The sequence below is a fragment of the Fragaria vesca genome, linkage group LG7 (genome assembly GCF_000184155.1).
Source record: "Fragaria vesca subsp. vesca linkage group LG7, FraVesHawaii_1.0, whole genome shotgun sequence".
NCBI classification, from domain to species: domain Eukaryota; kingdom Viridiplantae; phylum Streptophyta; class Magnoliopsida; order Rosales; family Rosaceae; genus Fragaria; species Fragaria vesca.
In genome coordinates, this window is record NC_020497.1 from 16,353,471 (window position 1) to 16,374,784 (window position 21,314).

At 39.1% G+C, this 21,314-nt stretch overlaps 6 protein-coding genes across 6 annotated transcripts; 4 read left to right on the forward strand and 2 right to left on the reverse strand.

The window, feature by feature from the left end:
- Positions 1 to 221: 221 nt before the first annotated feature.
- On the forward strand, positions 222 to 4,467 carry LOC101304418 (actin-related protein 5-like). Its single transcript, XM_004307439.1, has 12 exons — positions 222 to 350; positions 455 to 525; positions 762 to 886; positions 1,037 to 1,081; positions 1,231 to 1,333; positions 1,577 to 1,686; positions 1,936 to 2,045; positions 2,131 to 2,221; positions 2,309 to 2,731; positions 3,065 to 3,192; positions 3,407 to 3,746; positions 3,833 to 4,467. Exons 1-12 carry the CDS (start codon positions 250 to 252, stop codon positions 4,337 to 4,339), a joined length of 2,154 nt encoding a protein of 717 aa, XP_004307487.1. The 5' UTR covers positions 222 to 249; the 3' UTR covers positions 4,340 to 4,467.
- Positions 4,468 to 5,126: 659 nt separating this feature from the next.
- On the forward strand, positions 5,127 to 8,184 carry LOC101304707 (protein FIZZY-RELATED 3-like). The gene is made up of 10 exons (XM_004307440.1): positions 5,127 to 5,606; positions 6,000 to 6,122; positions 6,244 to 6,348; positions 6,460 to 6,639; positions 6,782 to 6,844; positions 6,967 to 7,161; positions 7,260 to 7,361; positions 7,481 to 7,543; positions 7,642 to 7,710; positions 7,875 to 8,184. Exons 1-10 carry the CDS (start codon positions 5,127 to 5,129, stop codon positions 7,926 to 7,928), a joined length of 1,434 nt encoding a protein of 477 aa, XP_004307488.1. The 3' UTR covers positions 7,929 to 8,184.
- A 344-nt stretch (positions 8,185 to 8,528) lies between these two features.
- LOC101305006 (ribosomal RNA large subunit methyltransferase E-like) lies at positions 8,529 to 10,483 on the reverse strand. Its single transcript, XM_004307441.1, has 6 exons — positions 10,077 to 10,483; positions 9,915 to 10,001; positions 9,759 to 9,821; positions 9,560 to 9,661; positions 8,874 to 9,126; positions 8,529 to 8,769 (listed from the first exon to the last, which is right to left on the reverse strand). The coding sequence occupies exons 1-6, from the start codon at positions 10,152 to 10,154 to the stop codon at positions 8,645 to 8,647; spliced, it is 708 nt and encodes a 235-aa protein (XP_004307489.1). The 5' UTR covers positions 10,155 to 10,483; the 3' UTR covers positions 8,529 to 8,644.
- Positions 10,484 to 14,279: 3,796 nt separating this feature from the next.
- LOC101305304 lies at positions 14,280 to 15,179 on the forward strand. The gene is made up of 2 exons (XM_004307442.1): positions 14,280 to 14,948; positions 15,065 to 15,179. Exons 1-2 carry the CDS (start codon positions 14,319 to 14,321, stop codon positions 15,137 to 15,139), a joined length of 705 nt encoding a protein of 234 aa, XP_004307490.1. The 5' UTR covers positions 14,280 to 14,318; the 3' UTR covers positions 15,140 to 15,179.
- A 1,775-nt stretch (positions 15,180 to 16,954) lies between these two features.
- LOC101291681 (putative disease resistance protein RGA3-like) lies at positions 16,955 to 18,520 on the reverse strand. The gene is made up of 2 exons (XM_004308800.1): positions 18,193 to 18,520; positions 16,955 to 17,814 (listed from the first exon to the last, which is right to left on the reverse strand). Exons 1-2 carry the CDS (start codon positions 18,518 to 18,520, stop codon positions 16,955 to 16,957), a joined length of 1,188 nt encoding a protein of 395 aa, XP_004308848.1.
- A 412-nt stretch (positions 18,521 to 18,932) lies between these two features.
- LOC101305597 lies at positions 18,933 to 20,297 on the forward strand. Its single transcript, XM_004307443.1, has 2 exons — positions 18,933 to 19,611; positions 19,728 to 20,297. The coding sequence occupies exons 1-2, from the start codon at positions 18,982 to 18,984 to the stop codon at positions 19,800 to 19,802; spliced, it is 705 nt and encodes a 234-aa protein (XP_004307491.1). The 5' UTR covers positions 18,933 to 18,981; the 3' UTR covers positions 19,803 to 20,297.
- The last annotated feature ends 1,017 nt before the right edge of the window (positions 20,298 to 21,314 follow it).

The window sequence follows — 21,314 nt, forward strand, 5'->3', positions numbered from 1 at the left end:
TACATGTTAAAAAATTTATCATTGTCCAAAATTTACATGAATTACTCAAAATAATAGCGCCAAATTCCATGAAAAGAAAGAAGAAACTTTTAGCGGCAACCCGGTTCGGGTTGAAGACCAGTGGGCTTTGCCCCGGCCCACTTTCTGCTAGTCATCTTCTTCTTCTTCTCTGCCATCGCTGAACCTCTCACAGAAGCTTCGGCCAGCGAAAACCTAGTCTTGGCTTCGCTAGCCATACACACAATTTCAATGCCTTTCATATCCAAAATTCAGCGGCAGACTGATTACCGGCGCTTCCCTTCTTCCACTCCCATCGTCATCGACAATGGCGCCTCCTATTTCCGTATCGGGTATAACCCCAATTCTCTCAAAACCCTAATTTTCAAACCCTAATGCGCATTTGTGTTTGGTAATTTCTGTTATTAAATTTCATATCTTTTTGTGAAAATTTCAGATGGGCTGGTGAGCCTGAGCCTCGTGTTATCTTCCGCAACATTGTTCAGAGACCCCGCCACAAAGTCACTGGTACATTCAATTCCCAGCTCCCTTTTCATATTCAGCTTTGAATTCAATCTGGGTTTTTGTTTTTTATGAAAAAGATTTTTTCTTTCTGAAGTTTCCCATTCTGTTATAGAATTTGCGTTGTGTTGCATGGTGTTTGGAAATTGGTCAAGTAGTGTTGAGAAGCTTTGTTGATTTGTGATTTGTGTTAGTGTTGAGTACATTTTGTTTGATTTTAAGAGAAATGTGTGTGTGCCCAGGTGAAACTGTGACCATAGTTGGTGATCATGATGTTGCTTTGTTGAAGTACTTTGATTGCACGCGCTCGGGGCCTCGGTCGGCTTTTGATAACAATGTGGTTTACCAGTTTGAGATTATGGAATATGTAAGCTTGGCTTGGCCTGGTCTTGTTTTGTTTACTATGGATTTGTTTTGCTGGCTGTTATGATGAGTTTACATGATTGAAGAGTACTGTGTACGATTCATTTATGCAGTAATGCAATTGTAGCCTCACTGGTATTTCTTGCGTCTGTAGATTCTTGACTTTGCGTTTGATCGACTGGGGGCTGATGGATCAAAGGTATGATTAAAAATGTACACCTCGTCACTTCGTTTTCATTAGACTTGTTGATGTTCTTGACTTCCAATCTAGAGGTTCATTTTGAAATGTGGTCAGCTTATTTGTAAGACCTTTTCCTTAACTTTTTTGCTTATTTGATGACAGAACAGATTGATCATCCTATCCTGATTACAGAATGCGTATGCAACCCATCTCAGTCTCGTAGTAAGATGGCGGAACTACTATTTGACACATATGGAGTCCCATCGATAGGTAGAGATCTAATCCAAACAATTAAAAGTTCACACATGTATCCAGATGATCAGCCCAGTGTTTTAAGGGTTATTATTACAAGATCGTGATTCACTACCTCTCTTCTTTCCATCATACTATCCTTAGTTGTTCCACTACTTCAGAATGCTTCCACACTGGTCTTTGGTCACTGAGTAATTTTGGCTTGCCTATTTTGTTCATTAATCCTCCTGCTTAATTACTTTTCCATTTCCTTGCCTACAGCATATGGTGTTGATGCTGTATTCAGCTACAAGTATAATCAACATCATGGGGTTTGTAATAAAGACGGTCTTGCTATCTGTCCTGGATTTATGACAACTCATGTTATTCCGGTATGCCTTCATGGTGTTGATTTTCTTCTACTTGAGTAATGATATAGAGTAAATATATCTCCAAGATTGAAGTCTACATGGTAAATTGTATGTGTTTTAGCATGTTTTACATCTCTGCAAGATTTGAGTATCGCATATCTATCTCTATGTTTCCTATGATAGATAAGAACTTTGATTGAATGATAACTGCATCCGAGTCCCACTGTCTTAATTGTTATAGGTGACCATGATTTTGTGCTTGTTTTCCAGTTTATTGACGGTGAGCCTGAGTATAAAGGATGCTGTCGGACTAACATTGGTGGGTACCACATCACTGACTATCTGAAGCAACTTATTTCGCTTAAATACCCGCTTCACATGTGAGTAGAATGTGGTTGTTATTCTCATTCAATCAAGTAGGGACCAATCAGGTAAGATTTCTGATTTTAGATGTTAATGACACAGGGCTAGGTTTACTTGGGAGAAAGTCGAAGACTTGAAGATGGAGCACTGTTATATTGCTCCAGATTATATGTCAGAAGCTCGAATGTTTCAGGTATAGTGAGTTTTGGTTTCCAATCCATTGTTTTTCCCTAGCTTGTGATTTAGCAGTTGCAATATTTGCATCTTTGTTTATTTGCAGAATGGAACCAAGGAAGCTGAAGATAAAACAAGGTCATGGCAGCTCCCATGGGTTCCACCACCAACTGAGGAGCCTCCTTCTGAAGAAATGATTGCAGAAAAGGCAGCCAGGAAAGAGAAAGCAGGTCAACGGTTGCGAGATATGGCTGAGGCGAAAAGATCTATTAGGATAAATGAACTAGAAAATGAATCGCATGGTTTGGGATTTCTGTTAAAGCAGCTTGAACAGGTGGAAGATCATGATATACAATCTTTCTTGTCCGCGACTGGATATATCTCCAGAAAGGAAGTAGAATCTGCCCTTGTGAAGGTAAAACAATCTTTACTAAAAGCAAAGGGTGAACAAGCTGAGTTTGAGGAGAAACCAGATACAGAGAGGTTTAATCTTTTAGATAAACCTGACCACGAGTGCACTCCTGAAGAGGTATGCTTTTTATGTCAAGTATCTTTCACATTCGCCATCATTTTGGAGTTGCTGTTTATTGACTTGGAAGATGTCTGTATAATCTGTACTCTATTCATTGTCCTGACCGCCCTATTTAAATAACCTTCATACTTCCTCTTGGGTCTTGGAATCGGCTATATGAATTATTCTGATGTATAATCTTTAGATCTTAGGAGTTAGGATGTTTGATTTGTTTGTTTGGACTTCCCTTACTATGAAAATGTCATACAACGATATTATTGCTAATCATATAATATTTGTTTTCCTAGTGGTATTTTGTTTATACTTAAAATTCTTCCTTTCTCTTGACAGCTCAAGTTGAAAAAGAAACAGTTGTTTCTAAAAACCACAGCTGAAGGTCGGCAGCGAGCTAAACGGAAACGCCATGAAGAAGAACAGGAGCGAGAAAGGAGGAATCAACAAGATGAGCAAAGACGTTTGTATGATCTTGACTTCATTATCTTCTTTTTAATTCAATGTCTTGGGGTGAGGGTTTAAGGGGAGAAGGGTAATTCTTGTAGTTGGAATAAAGATTTTGTCAATTAGAACTGATTTGGGGTATAGACATCTAGCTTTCTGTGTGGCCTTGCATATCATCAGTATGGTAGTTTCCTCTTAAAGATTAATTTTCTTCTCTCTTTCTGGCTATTGTAGAAAGAACCCAGAGCTTTATAAAGAGCAATTGCGTGCTAAATATAATGATCTTTCTGAGAAAGTGGAACAGCGAAAACGACTGAAGACAAGTAAGGGTCACACAAATGGGAATAATAATTCTGGAAATGTTGGCCGTGGTGAGAGATTAAATCCTGAACAGAGGGAAAGGATGCGCCTTTTGACCACAGCAGCTTTTGATCGCGGCAAGGGTGAGGATACTTTTGGCGCAAGAGATGAAGATTGGCAACTATACAAGCTAATGAGCAAAGATAATGACGATGATGATGAGGGACCGGATGTAGATCAAGCAGAGTTGGCACGTCTAACTTCTAGACTTCGGGTTCGTTTACTTGGTTCACTTAAATGCTTTATGGGATCCCCTTTTCACTCTGATCCTAGTATCTAATGTGGATAATTATTGTGCAGGAAGTAGACCCAACATTTGTTCCCAGATCAGATAATGGAAACTCGCAATCAGCCGAAGCACCATGGAGTCGTCCTCTAACTGAGGAAGATTATCGGATAGATTTTGGTGTCGAAAGATTCCGCTGCCCTGAAATTTTGTTTCGTCCCAACTGGATTGGGATCGATCAGGCTGGTTTGGATGAGATGGCTGGGGTCTCGCTAAGGAGGCTGCCATCTAAGGACACAGAGCTGGAGGAGAGGCTAACTAGTTCGATTTTTTTAACTGGTGGGAGTAGTCTATTTCCTGGAATGAGTGAGCGCTTGGAAGCTGGAGTCCGGATGATTACGCCATGTGGTTCACCTATAAGGGTCGTTAAAGCATTGAATCCAACTCTTGATGCATGGCGTGGTGCCTCTGCTTACGCCGCTTCCCCCGAGTTTCCATCACAAACTTTTAGTAAGCAGGACTATTATGAGAAGGGTGAAGACATAGTCCGCGGATACCAGTTTCAGTACCATGTCCTGTAGTATTACAGGTTACGGCTTATTATATGTCTATTAGATGGATCTAAAGTTCACAATTTTTCAACCAACACATGGCATTATGCCATTATTGATATTGTTTAACACCATTGGGCTGATCTCGTGTCATTGAATTTCCATATCAAAGTTGGAATGCAAGGTGACTAATGTTTTGCTTTTTACCACATAGAACTCACATTATGTCGCAACGAATTATAAACTTTCAGTAAATGATGCAACATATTTAATCTTGTTACAAACATGTCCAAACTGTGATTCACCAACTATTATTTCCAATCAACTCAAATCTATCCAACTTCAAGTGATTAGTGAAGCCAACTATTGAAATCCGCCCGATCATGCATAAGCGGGTAAAACATTAACCTGTATGCTTTACCGAAACCGTTTACCTATTCATACAATTGGTGACCGAAACAATGTTAGATTTAACTGATGTCCTGACTTCGAACATAGTAGTGAATCAAAACCGAAAGATGAGATCAGAAATTGATCGAAAAATCCACAATCCTAGCAAACTATACCTTCCCAACCCAAAAAGGAAAAGAAAAATGAAAGGGAATATATATAGTAACTAGTGCCAGCCCCGCACACAAGATCGATGAATAGAAATGACCGTTGGAGCATATTAGCTACGCTCCCAATATATATGACCGTTAGACCCAAACCCTTGTTCTTCCTCACTCCTCACTCCAAACACCAAACCCTCTCTCCTTCTCCGATCTGAGTCTTCTTCTTCCATCTCAACTCTCCAGACCCACCAAAACCCACAAAAATGGATTCACCCCAAACCCGCAAAACCGTCCTCAACCTCCCCACCGGGATGTCAGAGTCGACTCTGCGACTCGATTCGCTCTCCAGCTCCTTCCGTGGCATCTCCACCCTCTCCTCGCCGTCCAAGACCTCCACGTGCAGCGACAGGTTCATCCCCTGCCGCTCGTCGTCGAGGCTGCACCAGTTTGGCCTGAACGACAAGTCGTCGCCGGTGAAGGACGGCGGGAATGAGGTGTATCAGAGGCTGTTGAGGTCTGAGCTTTTTGGGTCTGATTTTGATTCTTTTGGGTCTCCTGCAGGTGGTGGTGGACAGGTGGCGTCGCCGATTAGTCCCAGCAAGAATATGTTGAGGTTCAAGACGGAGCATTCCGGGCCTAACTCGCCGTATTCGCCGTCGATTTTGAGGCATGATAGTGGGCTGTCTAATGAGAGCTGTACACCTCCTAAGCCGCCCAGGAAGGTCCCCAAGACACCCCATAAGGTAGTTTATCTCAGATCTTTTACCTTTTGTACTGTTGTGTTGTGAATGTGTGGAGAATACCCATTAGGATTTACTGGGAAAGTGAATATTTTTGTGTATTTTGATGATCAAAGTAACTGAATTAGCTGAATCTGAGGATCAAGTTTATTCCTTTTGCACATTTTGATGGTGGAGACCCATTTAGGTTGTTCTGTTTGTGTGAATGTGCTGAACCAACTAGCTGAAATTGAGCTGTAATCTTGTCATTTTAGGTGTAGTTCTTAGTTAATTGTTGATGATTGGGATTTAGAGCTGCTTGAGTAAGTTCATAATCGGTTCATGAGTCATGACTAAAGAACTAGTTTAAATGTGAAATGCAATGGATGATCTAACAAGACTAATACATGGTTGCAGGTTCTGGATGCACCATCACTTCAAGATGACTTTTACTTGAATCTGGTGGACTGGTCCTCGCAAAATGTACTTGCGGTTGGACTGGGAACCTCGGTTTATTTATGGAATGCATCAAACAGCAAGGTTAGTTTGATACTACTAGCCTAAACTTTTAAATTTGGAAAGTTTTCTGTATAGAAGTGTGCCCTTTAATCTATACTACCAAAAAGAACAAGTTGATGAATGTGTGACTTGGTTCTCTTAGGTGACAAGACTGTGTGACTTGGGGCCTAATGATGGTGTCTGCTCTGTCCAATGGACCAAGGAGGGTTCATATTTATCAATTGGTACAAACGGTGGCCAAGTTCAGGTAGCGTTATACTTGCTCACCGTTTGATTTTATACACTTAGATTGACTAGTGTATTTTTTTTCTTTCATGAAGATAGTCTCAGATGATCATTAATTCATGCCTTCTTTTAGGTTTGGGATGGGACTCAATGCAAGAAGGTCCGAACAATGAGTGGACATCAAACAAGAACTGGTGTTTTGGCATGGAACTCAAGGATACTAGCTTCAGGAAGCCGAGACCGGAACATCCTTCAACATGATATGCGAGTCTCAAATGATTGCATAAACAAGCTTGTTGGCCACAAGTCTGAGGTGAAGATTTTAATACTTGATCCTTCTTTTGAAACTGAAACCTCACACACCCAACTCTTTCATTATATCAACTGCAATCCAATAGCACTTGGAATTGAAGCAATAATGCAATATCAACATTTCTTACAAATTCAATTCTCAGGTATGCGGGCTGAAATGGTCCAACGATGACAGGGAACTTGCATCTGGTGGCAATGATAATCAGGTATCCCATAATAACTTTTTATTCCTTTTTTTTTTTTTCCTTGTTGTCTTGCTGTCTTCTACATTTGATTGAGCTGTATTTCTAGTCAATTGCTAACAATGTCATATTGTATTGATGACCAGCTCTTGGTGTGGAACCAGCACTCTCAGCAACCTGCTTTGAGGCTAACCGAGCATACAGCTGCAGTCAAGGCCATTGCTTGGTCACCCCACCAGAGCGGCCTTCTTGCTTCTGGAGGCGGAACTGCTGACAGATGTATACGCTTCTGGAACACCGCAAACGGCCACCAGTTGAACAGTGTTGACACGGGAAGCCAGGTTATTATTTTATACCTTTTATGCAGCAGCAACATACTTCATACTTTTTGTGACTCTGACCATATCTCACTGCTCAAGTGTGCTACCTTGACTTTCAGGTTTGCAATCTTGCATGGAGTAAGAATGTGAATGAGATAGTGAGCACTCACGGATATTCCCAGAATCAAATTATGGTCTGGAGGTATCCATCCATGTCAAAGGTTCAGCTTTTTAAACTCTCTAAATCCTCATTTCAGCACTAGAATTGTTGAGTTAATTGTATGAAATTGTTGAGTTAATTGTATGTTTCTCTCTAACTCGTGTTGGAATACGCTTATAGGTTGCCACTCTAACTGGCCATAGCATGCGAGTTCTGTACCTTGCAATGTCACCAGATGGTCAGGTATTGCATCTCTTTCTGCATAGCTTCAGCATTCATGCTAACTCACATCTCCTGTTACATTTAGATTCTGTACTCAATTGAAACTGCTTTTACTGCAGACAATAGTCACTGGTGCTGGGGATGAAACTCTCAGATTCTGGAATGTATTCCCTTCTATAAAAACTCCGGTAAGTATATCACTGTTTCAATCACTTTACACTTCACAAATTTTAAGCTTCTCATAAGTATCACTGTTTCAATCACTTTACACTTCACAAATTTTAAGCTTCTCATAATTAAGTATCTGCAACCTCAGAGATCTCAACCTATAAACTCATTCTTCAAATTTCAGACACCATGCAAAGAAACAGGCCTTTGGTCACTAGGACGAACTCAAATCCGATGAGACTCTCTAGCATCATCTCTCTAGCATCATGCAAAGAGGTTTGCGGTCAGTAGGATGAACTCAGATTGGAGGAGACTGTTGAACATATGAAGTAGTCTATAATGTAAATGAGGGGATACAATGATAGTGTGAAACATAAGTAGCGACAGACATGATAGTGTGAATGAGGGGATACAATGATAGTGTGAAACATAAGTAGCGACAGACATGATAGTGTGAAACATCAGTAGCGACAGACATAACTTGAGTTGATTTTTATTTTTATTTTACTCAAGGATATTTTGTAGTGTTTCTTATTCTAGAACACGTAACAATTGACCATAAAGAGATTTGAATACATATTTTTTACATTTTACAGTTGTACTTCCCGACCCCTGATAAGTTTCACAAGTTCATCTGTGTTTCAGAAAGCACGTGTGATATGTGCTGTTGAATATAAATCTCTTGAGAGCCGAAGTCTTTGCACAAGCACAACTAAAGGAGGTAACCTTCATGGTCAAAACCATAACGCACAACATGCATTCTTGAGTAACATATCTGACTTGAGCAAAAACTTTACAAAAAAAGCTGAAGTTGGCCAGCTTAATGAACAAACAAACCATGATTTGAGACTCAAGTTGTCCTTCTATAAATAAATGACTGCAGATAACTGGAATTTCCTGCTACATCATTCTCATTCAATCTGTTGGACTTGCAATTTGGGTACATTCTGGCTTCTATGTTCTAGCTTGTGACTGCAGACCTTGACATATCAAATAAATCTCTCTTGATGTCGATCGTGTAGCTTTAGGCCTCAGCAATGATGCCTTTCTAAACAGTGGTTTGCAGATGCGGTTAAAATCTACAGAACACACAGCAAGAAAGCGGTTAACAACATATCCAAACAGAGATGCAATGACAATAGAAACTTGTTTTTTAGAAAAGGGTTCAGGATACAAGCTATACCTTGCACATCTTCACTCTCTAAAAGCTTTATGACAAGATGACCGCCCCTTCTCAATACACCATTAACATCTGAACTTGTATTAGATTCACCGACATTTTCTTCTTCAGTTTCATCGTTGGAATTAGCTAATGCTGCTCCACCAACAGCCAAATCCAGTGCTTGCATGCCTAACTCGAGGGATAAAGCTGCATCTTTACTTGCTATTCCAGAAACGAGGGGACACATATCTGAGAGTATCACAGAAAACCCTTTCTGCACAAACACAATAACAAAAACTTAAATCCTTGTATTCCTATACTCGTGAAAATCCTGAAAAAGGTTTGCCTTAATATAAACAACAGTGTTTTTCAAGTTGGCATTCATAGTAAATTGTTTCACTGTTGAAAAGCTTGCAAGCAACGGAAAGACATAACAAGTGGCAGTAGAACAAGGTTGCTGGCAAACATAATCAGTAGAATAACAAGCATATGGAAAAGGGTTAAACATAAATCTTGAAATAACAAATTCCTGCTTAAAACTACACGAACCCAAGCAGCATAGCTAACCAAGTTATCAAAAAGGGCTAACACGATTCTTGGAATACCAACTCCCTACTGATATTGAATTGGCCCCAAACTGAGGACATGAATCATGGCAAGCATTTTGAACTGATTAATCATATCTGTTAACTCAACGAAAAAGATACCTGTGGAGAAAGTTCCCTGACTGAGGTTTTAGGGAGCTTCATAACATCAGCACAAACAGTTTGAACCCTTGAATCACAATGCATAGCTGGAACCTTCACCTTCTGTTCTGCACATTTCACATTTTCACAAATCCAGTTATAAATCTAAACTACCGAAAATCCGAAAAAAGCACAAAACTTGAACTAAACCAAATGAGACCTTGAGATCAATCCCAACAACAAGGCCACCATTTTTGATAGGACCCAAGCTCTGACAAGCCACCTACCAAAACATCAAGCAAAACCCATCAATGGTATCAAATTACACAGGTAAATATGAACATAGAGTTTGCATCTTTTGGAATAAAGAAAGGACCTGAAGCCAAGCACCAGGGGCACAACCTAGGTCAAGAACAGAGGAGCCTGGTGTTATGAGCTTGTACTGCTTTTGAATCTGAAGCAGCTGTTCAAAGATGGATGATTTAGTAAACTAAACCAACCTTTTGGGTTGAATAAATAAATTAATCAATCAATATACCTTGAAGGCGGAGCGAGCTACATAACCCAGGCGCTGAGCTTCTCTGTAGAAAAAGTCAGGCTTTCCTACCCCACTCATCTTCTTCGCTATAAACCCTAAACCCTGCCAACTCTTCTATTTGTTCTGTGGGATTGGAACAGATTGATGGTTATAAAAGTTCAGGGTTTATGTGAAAACCGAATATAATTTACGGGATATGTAAAGTTTGATAAGAAAAGAATAAGAGAGTAGTGGAAACAGAGGGAGAGCAATCTAATTCACAAAGCTAATGGATGAATGGACTAAACATTAATCTCAGTAGCAGGTATGGTTTGTCTTGGAGGGAGAAGAAGAATCGCCAGCTGAACTGTAAGTTGGACTGCTAGAAGTCTAGAACTAAGACTATGAGAAGTGCAAGGTAACTAGAAGTCCCACATCGGAAATGAGGGGAAGAGCATGTAGTTTTACTAGTATAAGAGAAAGCAGCTTGGCATTGAGCAGGGCACGGAGCCATGCGCTGAGCACAAAGCGAACTATTCTTTCGCCTTTTACTAAAGAATACCGTGTGCGCGGCGCCTAAAGTGGCATACGCCTATTTTTGGAAGGGTGCACCTCTGTGGGTGCCCCTCAAACACCAGTCTAATATTTGAACCAGGCCGATGTGGGACAAAACAATGAAAGGAGTGAACCTCAAATCAATGATAGAATCTGAAATACACCGATGTTAGTAATGAAAATATGTGCTTTGTAATCCAAATTCCAAACTGTTATCTAGGTTTTTGTTCTCACTTTAATCCCACCATTGAAATTGCTATTCTGATTTGAGTTGAGTTGGCCCTATATGATCCTATGAAGGCGAATGCCAGAACTTGCTTGAGAAGTTACTTATTGAAGTTTTGGTTACGAATCCGAAATTGATAATAATCTGAAACTTTCAAGCTAAAGCCTCAATGTCTCTTTCAATTTATGCTCTTTTGGAATTGAACTCTCCGAATCCGAAGTGGCAGAAGAGAATCACGTTTGTTGGGATTAAAATTTTGATGGGATTAAAATTGGAAGTTTGAGCACATTGTCTGGCGGCTTTGTTCTCATTCTCTTTATCATCAAGAGTGCTGAAACGTATAGTACTTGCCCAGTACTAGGAATTCAGTTCTTAAAAGCTACTAGTAAATATACTCGATAGCCGAGATCAATGTTACTATTTGTATCTAGCTTTGTAATAACCCTCATGAGATTATCTTTATGTTTTTTACATAGAACTGAGCTACTGAAGATCTACCTGTAACTGAGATGGTCTAGCACACTAGCCTTTTCAGCTTTGTAGTCTCTGGTCTTCTATCGTTTTCGTTCTACATTCCTCTGTCTGTAGTTGGTCTTTGATATACTTGTATTTTCAAGGAGGAGTTTCAAGTTCTAAACTATCAATAGCAACAAAGGTGCTAGAGTCCCACATCGAGAACTTGAAACATGCGGAGCAGATAACGTACTATAAATAAAGGGCTATGGGGTTGAGGTGTAGTATCTTTGCGCTTGGGGCAATGACGCAGTTAATGAGGTTCTAACCGAGACGCGTCTATTGCTGGTTGAAAACTATTTCCAAACCCCCTCCTGGGCCTGGGTTAATCTCAGTGCCCTCGAGAATTTCTGGAAGGGCTCCCTTCGGGGTAAAGCCCTACAAATCTCAGTTTTAAATTTTTCTTTTACTTACTGAACTAGTTACTTCAAAAATTAATCCGACACTGTATTCAAAATTCCTGAAATTGTTAAATGCTTCATGTGTACGTTTTGTTTAGACAACCGAATTCAATGTAATATTTTCACTAAACCAATCATTTAGTGCTATAAAACTACAGAAGCATGGTAGACTCCCCAAGCTTAGGCCTACATATCCACATGAGGGCTTCCGATCTTTCTTTCTGCAAATTTCATGGCCGCAGTGTGTGGATGTATGACTGATCAGACAAAGAATGGCTGGATATGGGTGTACTCGAGCACATGTCTCTGCCGGTGCTGTTTGTGACCTCCATTAGACTTGATATTGATCCGTAAGGAAACTTTTGATGCAATGCATCATAATGGTTGTATGCATGCCGAAGCAGCTACTGGCCAAAATGTGGTGTATCCTCTGCAGCCGACACATGAAGTTTGCTTGATGAACCAAATACTTCCCCAGATAGAGAATTGGCCTGTTGAAGAAGTCATAGAAGGAAGAGGGTCATAAGGATGGGAATCGTGCAAAGAGAAACTCCTAAAAGTGCAGTGGGAATGGGACAATCGAGACATGTACAATGACAAGGTTTTGACATTTGCCAGAAGACTTTAAACAGGCTGATGAATAATGTAATGAGCAGATACTAATTAATGTAAGACTTGCTAAATGCTGACTAGTAACTATGTTTAGCAAATGCAGATCACCTTGATAATTAATTCTTTAATTTGTACCTTCATTCCTGGAACAGTCGCTGGTTCTCTGGCAGTTAAAGTACCTGTCTTCGACAACAACTCGGTCAGCAATTCTTCACTCATTTCAGCATGTGCTGTCTTTGTTTGGCAGACAAAATACAAGGAAGATTCTGTTGATGAAGGAAACTGTAGTGCTTATCCTCCCTGAATAAGTAGAAAATCTTGAAGGCAGTTCAAAGATGTTGGTGATTTGATGCTAGTCTATCACCATCTCATATTCCCACATTGATGGGGAAGTGTTACCTGGCTGGAAGTTGATTTGGACAGATAGTTATTCCCATCCTCCGCCTAAGAAAACCGAACAAGCACAAAGAGTTAAAAGCAATCTTTGATGCTCGATTTAGATACATAACAATGTTGGAAGCCAACATTACATACTTACATAGACAAACAAATGCTCTCTAGTAATTGAATACAAAAAAAGCAAGTAGAAATTCCTCAGAAAATAAAACTGCATGCAGTTGCAACTTAAGTCACAAGTACAACAGTTACACTACATCCACGCCATAAAGGCGTCATTTATGATATAGAGGTGTATATATATTAGCTTACCAAAGTACAACTCGATCAGGCTTTCAACTCCATGGCGATTCTAAATGCGTCAAGCTTCGATATTTTAGTTCTTCATGTGTCCTATGATTTTCTTCTACATTAGATACAAAATCAGAGGACTTAGAAAACCTTAATTGAGACGAAGCAGAATATTATCGACATTTTATGAAGAACTAAGCAAAAATCAGCAGAAAAGACACAGGTACAACCGAGGTAAACCAAAGAAACATTCCCAAGATGAACATTATTCTATTAGGGCTCTACATGCATAGCTTCCTAATAACTTTAATACACTCATCCATAATACATCAGATTAACCAAAAGGTTAAATGCAATATGTGATACCGAACCCAATAGCGCTAAGCAGTTGAACTCATGATCTGTGTGGAAAAACATTGTTTCAGCTAATGGGATATATGCTAATCTCAGTCTTTGCATATGGCAAAAGTGAATGGACCTCATGGTCATATCCACTCTTTTCTTCCATATCCTAAATATCTTAAGCCAATAACACAACAATATTTCATGCCATGAGATCAGTCTACTTTGTACCATAGGCTTACTTAAGATGATTATGAACTTGAGGATTACCTAGTTTAGGGGCACAAGCAGCTAGCAGCCGTTGGTAACACCAAAGAAACTATTCCAAGGCAAATTTTACATTGAGAGCTCATTATCACAACCTCCCTCCTCGGTCCATCCTCTGTGATCGACTTGCTAATAGAGTAATATAGTCCAACTTGATAACCAAGAACTTCAAGTTATCAAATAATCTACAAATTGGTACTTATGCAGCTTCCCAAGTTCAGTTGCCATGACGAATGCATGCAGCTTGAATACAAGCAGTACAAGTAGCCTGGTGCGGTTCACATCTACGATAATTACATAATTAGAGGACTTGTCTATAACTTGGTTTACATAAGAAAATCAATAAAACTACCAACTGTTAAAAGATTTGGGAAATTGGGAAGAAAGAGAGACTTTCAGATGAGGGAGGAAGCATAAGAGTTTCAGTCGAGGATAGGAGATTGGGTAGTGGGTGGTCTACAATTGGGGTTTAGTAGGATGTGGTTTTTACCCGTTAGATCAGTTCATTTATAATCTTATGGCTGTCGTGAAAGTATCTCTTTTTGTCCCCTAATTTCTATCCCGCATGTGAGCGGTCCTGGCTATAAATATGTTACAAGGCTCTTAGCCATGCCTACTTTCCTCCCTCTATATCCTCTGCCTTCACCTTGTGTTGATCAAATGGAATCCTCCAACAGTAGTACTAGTGTGAGTTTGAAGCTCCTGGTTGACACAAAGAATCGGAGAGTTCTCTTTGCTGAAGCGAGCAAGGAGGTTGTCGATTTTCTGTTCACTCTCCTGTCTTTGCCTATTAGCACTATCATTAGGCTCCTCACCAAGAATGGCATGGTGGGTTGCTTGGGCAAGCTCTACGAGAGCGTAGAAGAACTAAATGACGCATACTTGCAGCCCAATCTCAACAAGGACTCCCTGCTGAAACCACAGTCAACAGTTGCCGGAGCTAATATTCTTCACTTGACCTACAATGACTCTACTGCTAAGAAGTTCTATGTCTGCGATTATTGCAATCGCTATATTTCCAATAGATCTGGGGTTATGTGTCAGAATGGGAACTGCATATGTTACAACCGAAGCATAACCACCGAGGTAACTTACGTTGCTCCACCGGAAGCAGCTGGTGTTGCGTCCAGCGAGGAAGGATATGTTAAGGGTGTTGCTACATACATGATAATGGATAATTTGGAAGTGAAGCCTATGTCTACTATATCAAGCATAACTGTGCTTAACAAGTTCAATATTAGGGATGTTGGTGCCCTGGAAGAGAAGGTGGTCAGTCTTGGCATGGAAGAGGTCCTATTGACTATTACTTATTTTTGTGTATTTGTGTGATTGGCCTGTTCGTATGTCTTTACCAACGTACTTTTCTACATTATTGTTTTTAACCCATTGTTTCCTTTCCATTTCAGGGCTTGAAACTTCTGAAAGCATCTTTGGAGTGCAATGCGGTTCTCACCAACGTGTTTCTCGGTAGCAAGGCATGATGTTACTATCGCCCCTTTCGGAATGCTGGATGCAAGGAGTATTTTATCTTGATAAGTATGATCTTGAGGAATCTCTAGAGGTGATTGAATGTAATGAATAAAATGCAAGGAGTATATTGGATATCACTCTACTTTTGTTTGTCTTTGTGGTTTCAGAGTATGATTTTCTAATATGTAATCAAAAATTCAGATTAGATTCTCATATCACAATAACCATCTTCGAACATGCACACAACAATATTGATACAATTTTTCTCATTTTTTTATACATTCTTACGAGAACTTATTGTGATTATAAAATTAAGAGAAAATCTCTTGATAAACATCTATTAAATTACCTGTACAAATATTAAACTTTAATTATTTCCGAAATAGGGTGCGTTGAATAATTTTTGGTGTTATATATGATCCCAACTTTATATAGCATTAATCGTCTCAGCCTAATGTGTGGCCTGATATTCACACCAGCTTCTTACTAGTGCAATGATTGCAATCAACGATAAATTCACACCACCGACACTGGATCTCTTATCCTGTTAAAGACTTAAAAGGCGTGTTTACTAAACATGAATGAGATTTAGGGTGAATGGGATTTAAAGTGAATGGGAATAAGGGTGAATGAGAGAGAGAAGGAGTCATTCCCATTCCATTGTTTACTTGTCATCTGGAATGAGGCGATCTGCAGTGGTGTCTGAAATTGCGTTCTCTCAGCAAGAGGAGAAAAAGAGACAGATCTGAAATGGTGTTTTAAGTCGTAGGGTTTTGGTATGTGTAGTTTAGGATTTTGATAAAATTACAAGGTTAAAATTGGAACTGAAATCTGATTCATGGGTGAATCAAAATCAATACCAACCCCCTTCTCCGGAATGAAAAAGGGAGAATGACTCCGGGTTCAACACTGGGACCCACACATGTTTGATTCCTCCTTAGGTTAGTAAACAACATTTCAACCCGGAATGGGAATGACTCCCAAACGGATGATTCCCATTCACCCAAAGTAAACGCGCCCAAAGTACATAAATGAAGACTTGAAGAGGAAGATACTAGTAAAGACTAAAGAGTAAAGGCCATATGTTGCTTTCACCTTCTTCTTTTTTTGAAAGTATTGCTTTTACCTTTAACGTAATGGTTATAGAATTTGTTCTATGCACACTGTAGAATTCGTGGCATAAAGGTTTATGTGTTGGATTAGATCTGCTTTAGATCTTTCATGTTGATTTTCTATCGAGTGTCATCGACCAAAATGAATTATTGAAGAGATAAAATGAGGTCTCTATTTTTTCTCAGTGATATGAATCATACACTGGAAAACCAAAGTTAAGATAAATAGATAATCCGGAAGCATCTCTGTGGGGATAAAGGAGAAAGTTGCCAGAATTGGTAATATCCTAATATGCATGATTGATAGTTTTATTTTTATTTTTTTTAGACGTCAAGAGGGCAGAGAAAACAAACCAGGCACAGGCCCAGCAAATGAAACAAGCTAGCTTTCATAGTCACAAAGCCCAACTAAAGACACGACTAAATAAGTCTAAAAAAGGATATAAATTTACCGACCATCTTTGTTTGCCCATCAAAGTGTCCACCCTCTTAGTCTATTGACACATGTCTATTTTATTAATAAGAATAAAGTTAAATAATTTGAAGAGACATGTGTCAATAGACTAAGAGGGTGGGTACTTTGATGAGAAAATAAAAATGATCGGCAAATTTATATCTTTTAAAAGAGGAGAAAAAAAGAGGAGGAAAAAAAAAACACAACAACAGTAGAAAGAAAAACATAAAAGAAAGCAAGACCGCAGAATACGCAATGATTCAAGGGATGCTAGTTTCTTCCTTCCCTAACAGAGGCAAAGTCTTTATGTTTCGGCAAAATCTAAGGATGAGGACTCTCAAGCTGTGCAAAGACGACAACCAATGGGAGAAGGTGCCGCCTTTATACCAGGAGATGAATAAAGATTCCAAACATGCATGCGGCTGTAAGCCATCCATAATTTCTCTTTGACTGAGTTCATCAGCCGAGATGAAATTCAACTCCATTTGCAGGAGGTGAGGCTTATTCACCAGTATAGCTGCATTATCTGCCATCTTGGGATGCCCATAAATCTGAATAGTAAGACTCCCTTGAAGCTGGTTCAAGTCTTTCAGATGTTCCAAATTGTTCCTCCCTCGGAGACGAAACTCATCTAACCTTTGCAGATGTGATAATTTCTCAATCCCTTTAATTAACCTCAGTGAATCACAGTGTTTAACATAAAGATGCCTCGAGTTAATCAGTCTTTCCACGTCTACTCTTCGGATAAGCTTGCAACCAACAAGTCGCAAGGTTTGCAGGTTGTATAAGCTACCCATGGCGCTAGGGAATTCTTCCAACATTTTATTACCGGATAAATCAAGATACCTCAAGTGTATCAATCCACCTATCGTCTCCGGAATTTCTTCCAGACCAACGGTCCACTCGGGACACAAGGTTATTGCCCCTAGGCTTTTCAGTTGCACTATCGACTCAAATATTGAACCAATGAATCGATTGAATGAATCTATCATTGTCAAGCTACGTAATCTTTTATAATTGCAGAGAAGAGATACCAAGGAATCACTCTTGGTTGCATGCAACAAGCACAAATAACGAATTTTTGACACCTCTTTTCTCTCACTATCATCCAACTCAAGATCTAAAACCAAACTTTTATTATTTGTAAAATATTGCAAAAAGTCATGTACAATATCATGAATTTTGCATGTTATGTTTCCATTCTCATCATCTGACTCAACATCTTGGAAGAATAACCGCATCACTAAGTCATCAAAATGATTTTGATATAATATTTCTTTGTTTGCATTTCCTTTGACATTTATATAATCTTACGACATCCACAACTCAACCAAATTATACTTATTATGTATATAATCTTTTGGAAATATAACACAGTACAAAAAACAACGTTTGGTTCTTAGAAACAAATCATGATAACTTAGAAGTAGTGGTCGAAAAACATCTTGCTGAATCTCTTTCAATTCTCATGTCTTGTTCATGAATCTTTTTTTATTACGTATGAGGCTTCCTAACGTCTTTGTAGCAAGAGGCAACCCACCATTGCACCTTTTAACAAGCTCTAACCCAATGTCATGAAACTCTTTTGAAACAATACTCTCATCTATATTTGCATGATAATAGAACAATGACAAACAAAATGTTTCACCTAACTTCTTCAAAGGCATCAATTCAGCATTTGCTTTCATTAAAGTAACAACCTCCTCCTTTCTAGTGGTCACCAATATCCTACTGCCTACAGCACCATTACGTAAAGGTTTGGTCAGTTCTTCCCACTGATGAGAGTTTGGGCTCTGAACATCATCTAATTCTATCTTGTGCCCCATAATCAGTCACAAAAATATTTAGCTACTGAGTATGTATATTTAGATTTGCTTTGTATTTCTATATTTTGCTTGTTTTATGCTTCTTCTTTGCTTTGCTTTTAAGTACTAATAAATTTTTCCATACTAAGGCAACAGTAATATATTCTGCCAGGATAGTAACTAGAAAGACAAGGTGTCGTTAGGTGAAAAAATGACATATTGAAGGCTAGTTCTCAGGATGGTAGGTCTTAGTCTTACTAAGTAGGGAAAAAAAAAGGTGTGGACTAAATTGTATAAATAAAAAGTTTATGGACTAAATTGTATATGAAAATGTTGTGAGGTACTGATTTGTAATTCTCCCCTTCTGAAATCAGTTCAGATCTAAATTTAGGAGTTTCTATTGCTATAAATATGTTACAAGGCTCTTAGCCATGCCTACTCTCCTCCCTCTATATCCTCTGCCTTCACCTTGCGTTGATCAAATGGAATCCTCCAACAGTAGTATTAGTGTGAGTTTGAAGCTCCTGGTTGACACAAAGAATCGGAGAGTTCTCTTTGCTGAAGCGAGCAAGGAGGTTGTCGATTTTCTGTTCACTCTCCTGTCTTTGCCTATTAGCACTGTCATTAGGCTCCTCACCAAGAATGGCATGGTGGGTTGCTTGGGCAAGCTCTACGAGAGCGTAGAAGAACTAAATGACGCATACTTGCAGCCCAATCTCAACAAGGACTCCCTGCTGAAACCACAGTCAACAGTTGCCGGAGCTAATATTCTTCACTTGACCTACAATGACTCTACTGCTAAGAAGTTCTATGTCTGCGATTATTGCAATCGCAATATTTCCAATAGATCTGGGGTTATGTGTCAGAATGGGAACTGCAGACCTTACAACCGAAGCATAACCACCGAGGTAACTTACGTTGCTCCACCAGAAGCAGCTGGTGTCGCGTCCAGCGAGGAAGGATATGTTAAGGGTGTTGTTACATACATGATAATGGATAATTTGGAAGTGAAGCCTATGTCTACTATATCAAGCATAACTGTGCTTAACAAGTTCAATATTAGGGAGGTTGGTGCCCTTGAAGAGAAGGTGGTCAGTCTTGGCATGGAAGAGGTCCTATTGATTATTACTTAATTTTGTGTATTTGTGTTATTGGCCTTTTCGTATGTCTTTACCAACATACTTTTCTACATTATTGTTTTTAACCCGTTGTTTCCTTTCCATTTCAGGGCTTGAAACTTCTGAAAGCATCTTTGGAGTGCAATGCGGTTCTCACCAAAACGTTTCTCGGTAGCAAGGCATGATGTTACTATCGCCCCTTTCGGAATGCTGGATGCTCTAATATGTTTTTGTCTTGATAAGTATGATCTTGAGGAATCTCTACAAGTGATTGAATGTGATGAGTATTTTGGATATCACTCTATTTTTGTTTGTCTTTGTGGCTTCAGAGTATGATTTTCTAATATGTGATCAAAAATTCAGATTAGATTCTCAAATCACAATAACCATCTTCGAAACATGCACATGCACAACAATATTGATACAATTTTTCTCATTTTTTTACACACGCTTACGAGAACTTAAATACCCTAATGATTCATTGTGATTATAAAATTAAAAGAAAATCTCTTGATAAACATCTATTAAATTACATGTATAAATATTAGACTTTAATTATTTCCGAAATAGGGTGCGTTGAATAATTTTCGGTGTTATATATGATCTCAACTTTATATAGCATTAATCGTCGATAAATTCACACCACCGACACTGGATTTCTTATCCTGTAAGTATATATGAAGAGGAAGATACTAGTAAAGACCATATGTTGCTCTCACCTTTAAGGTAAAAGGTGACAGAATTTGTTCTATGCACACTGTAGAATTCGTGGCATCAACGTTTATGTGCTGGATTAGATCTGCTTTAGATCTTTCATGTTGATTTTCCATCGAGTGTCATCGACCAAAATGAATTATTGAAGAGATAAAAGGAGGTCTCTACTTTTTCTGAGTGATATGAATCATCCACTGGAAAACCAAAGTTAAGATAATCTGGTAGCATCTCTGTGGGGATAAAGGAGAAAGTTGCCAGAATTGGTTTTGGCACTTTGCCCATATCAATATCCATAATTGATAGTTTGATTTTATTTTATTTTTTTGACGTGAAAAAATATTCATTAAAGCCCCATAGGGCAGAGAAAACAAACTAAAGACACGACTAGATAAGCCTAAAAGCCAAAAAGAGGAGGGGAAAAAACGACAACAGTAGAAAAAAAAACAAAGAAGAAAGCAGAAACCAGAAACCAACGACGCAAAAAGAGAAAAGAAGACTGCCAAAAAAACTACGGTCTTTGCTCTGCCATTGACGCTGGCGATGGACACGGCAAGCCGTCACGAGGGAGAACATGGACCAGGGAAGACAGTGGCCTATCAATCTAAACATCCGTGCACGGCTTCCTCACACTAAGCGACACAACGTGATGGGTTGCACAGTTCATTTTTCTGGGAATCCAGGACCAAGAGATTAGCCTACATAGTTTGATTGATATCAGGAAAAAATCATGTGTGCTAAATGCGAATCTTGTTGCCCGTAATCGGACTCCTGTTGTGTGCCTTGATCTTTGATGTGATCGGCTCTCTGCTCTTCTTGTTCATGTTTTGGTTGCTTTTTGAGTTTGCTATTTCTTTTTTAACAGGTTTTGGCTTCATGTCCCCCTCTTAGGTTATATTTTCTTTATTTAATAAAATTTTAATTGCCACAAAAAAAAAATGCATGTGTGAATGTATCTATAGAGATACTTAACGTACTATTTGTTC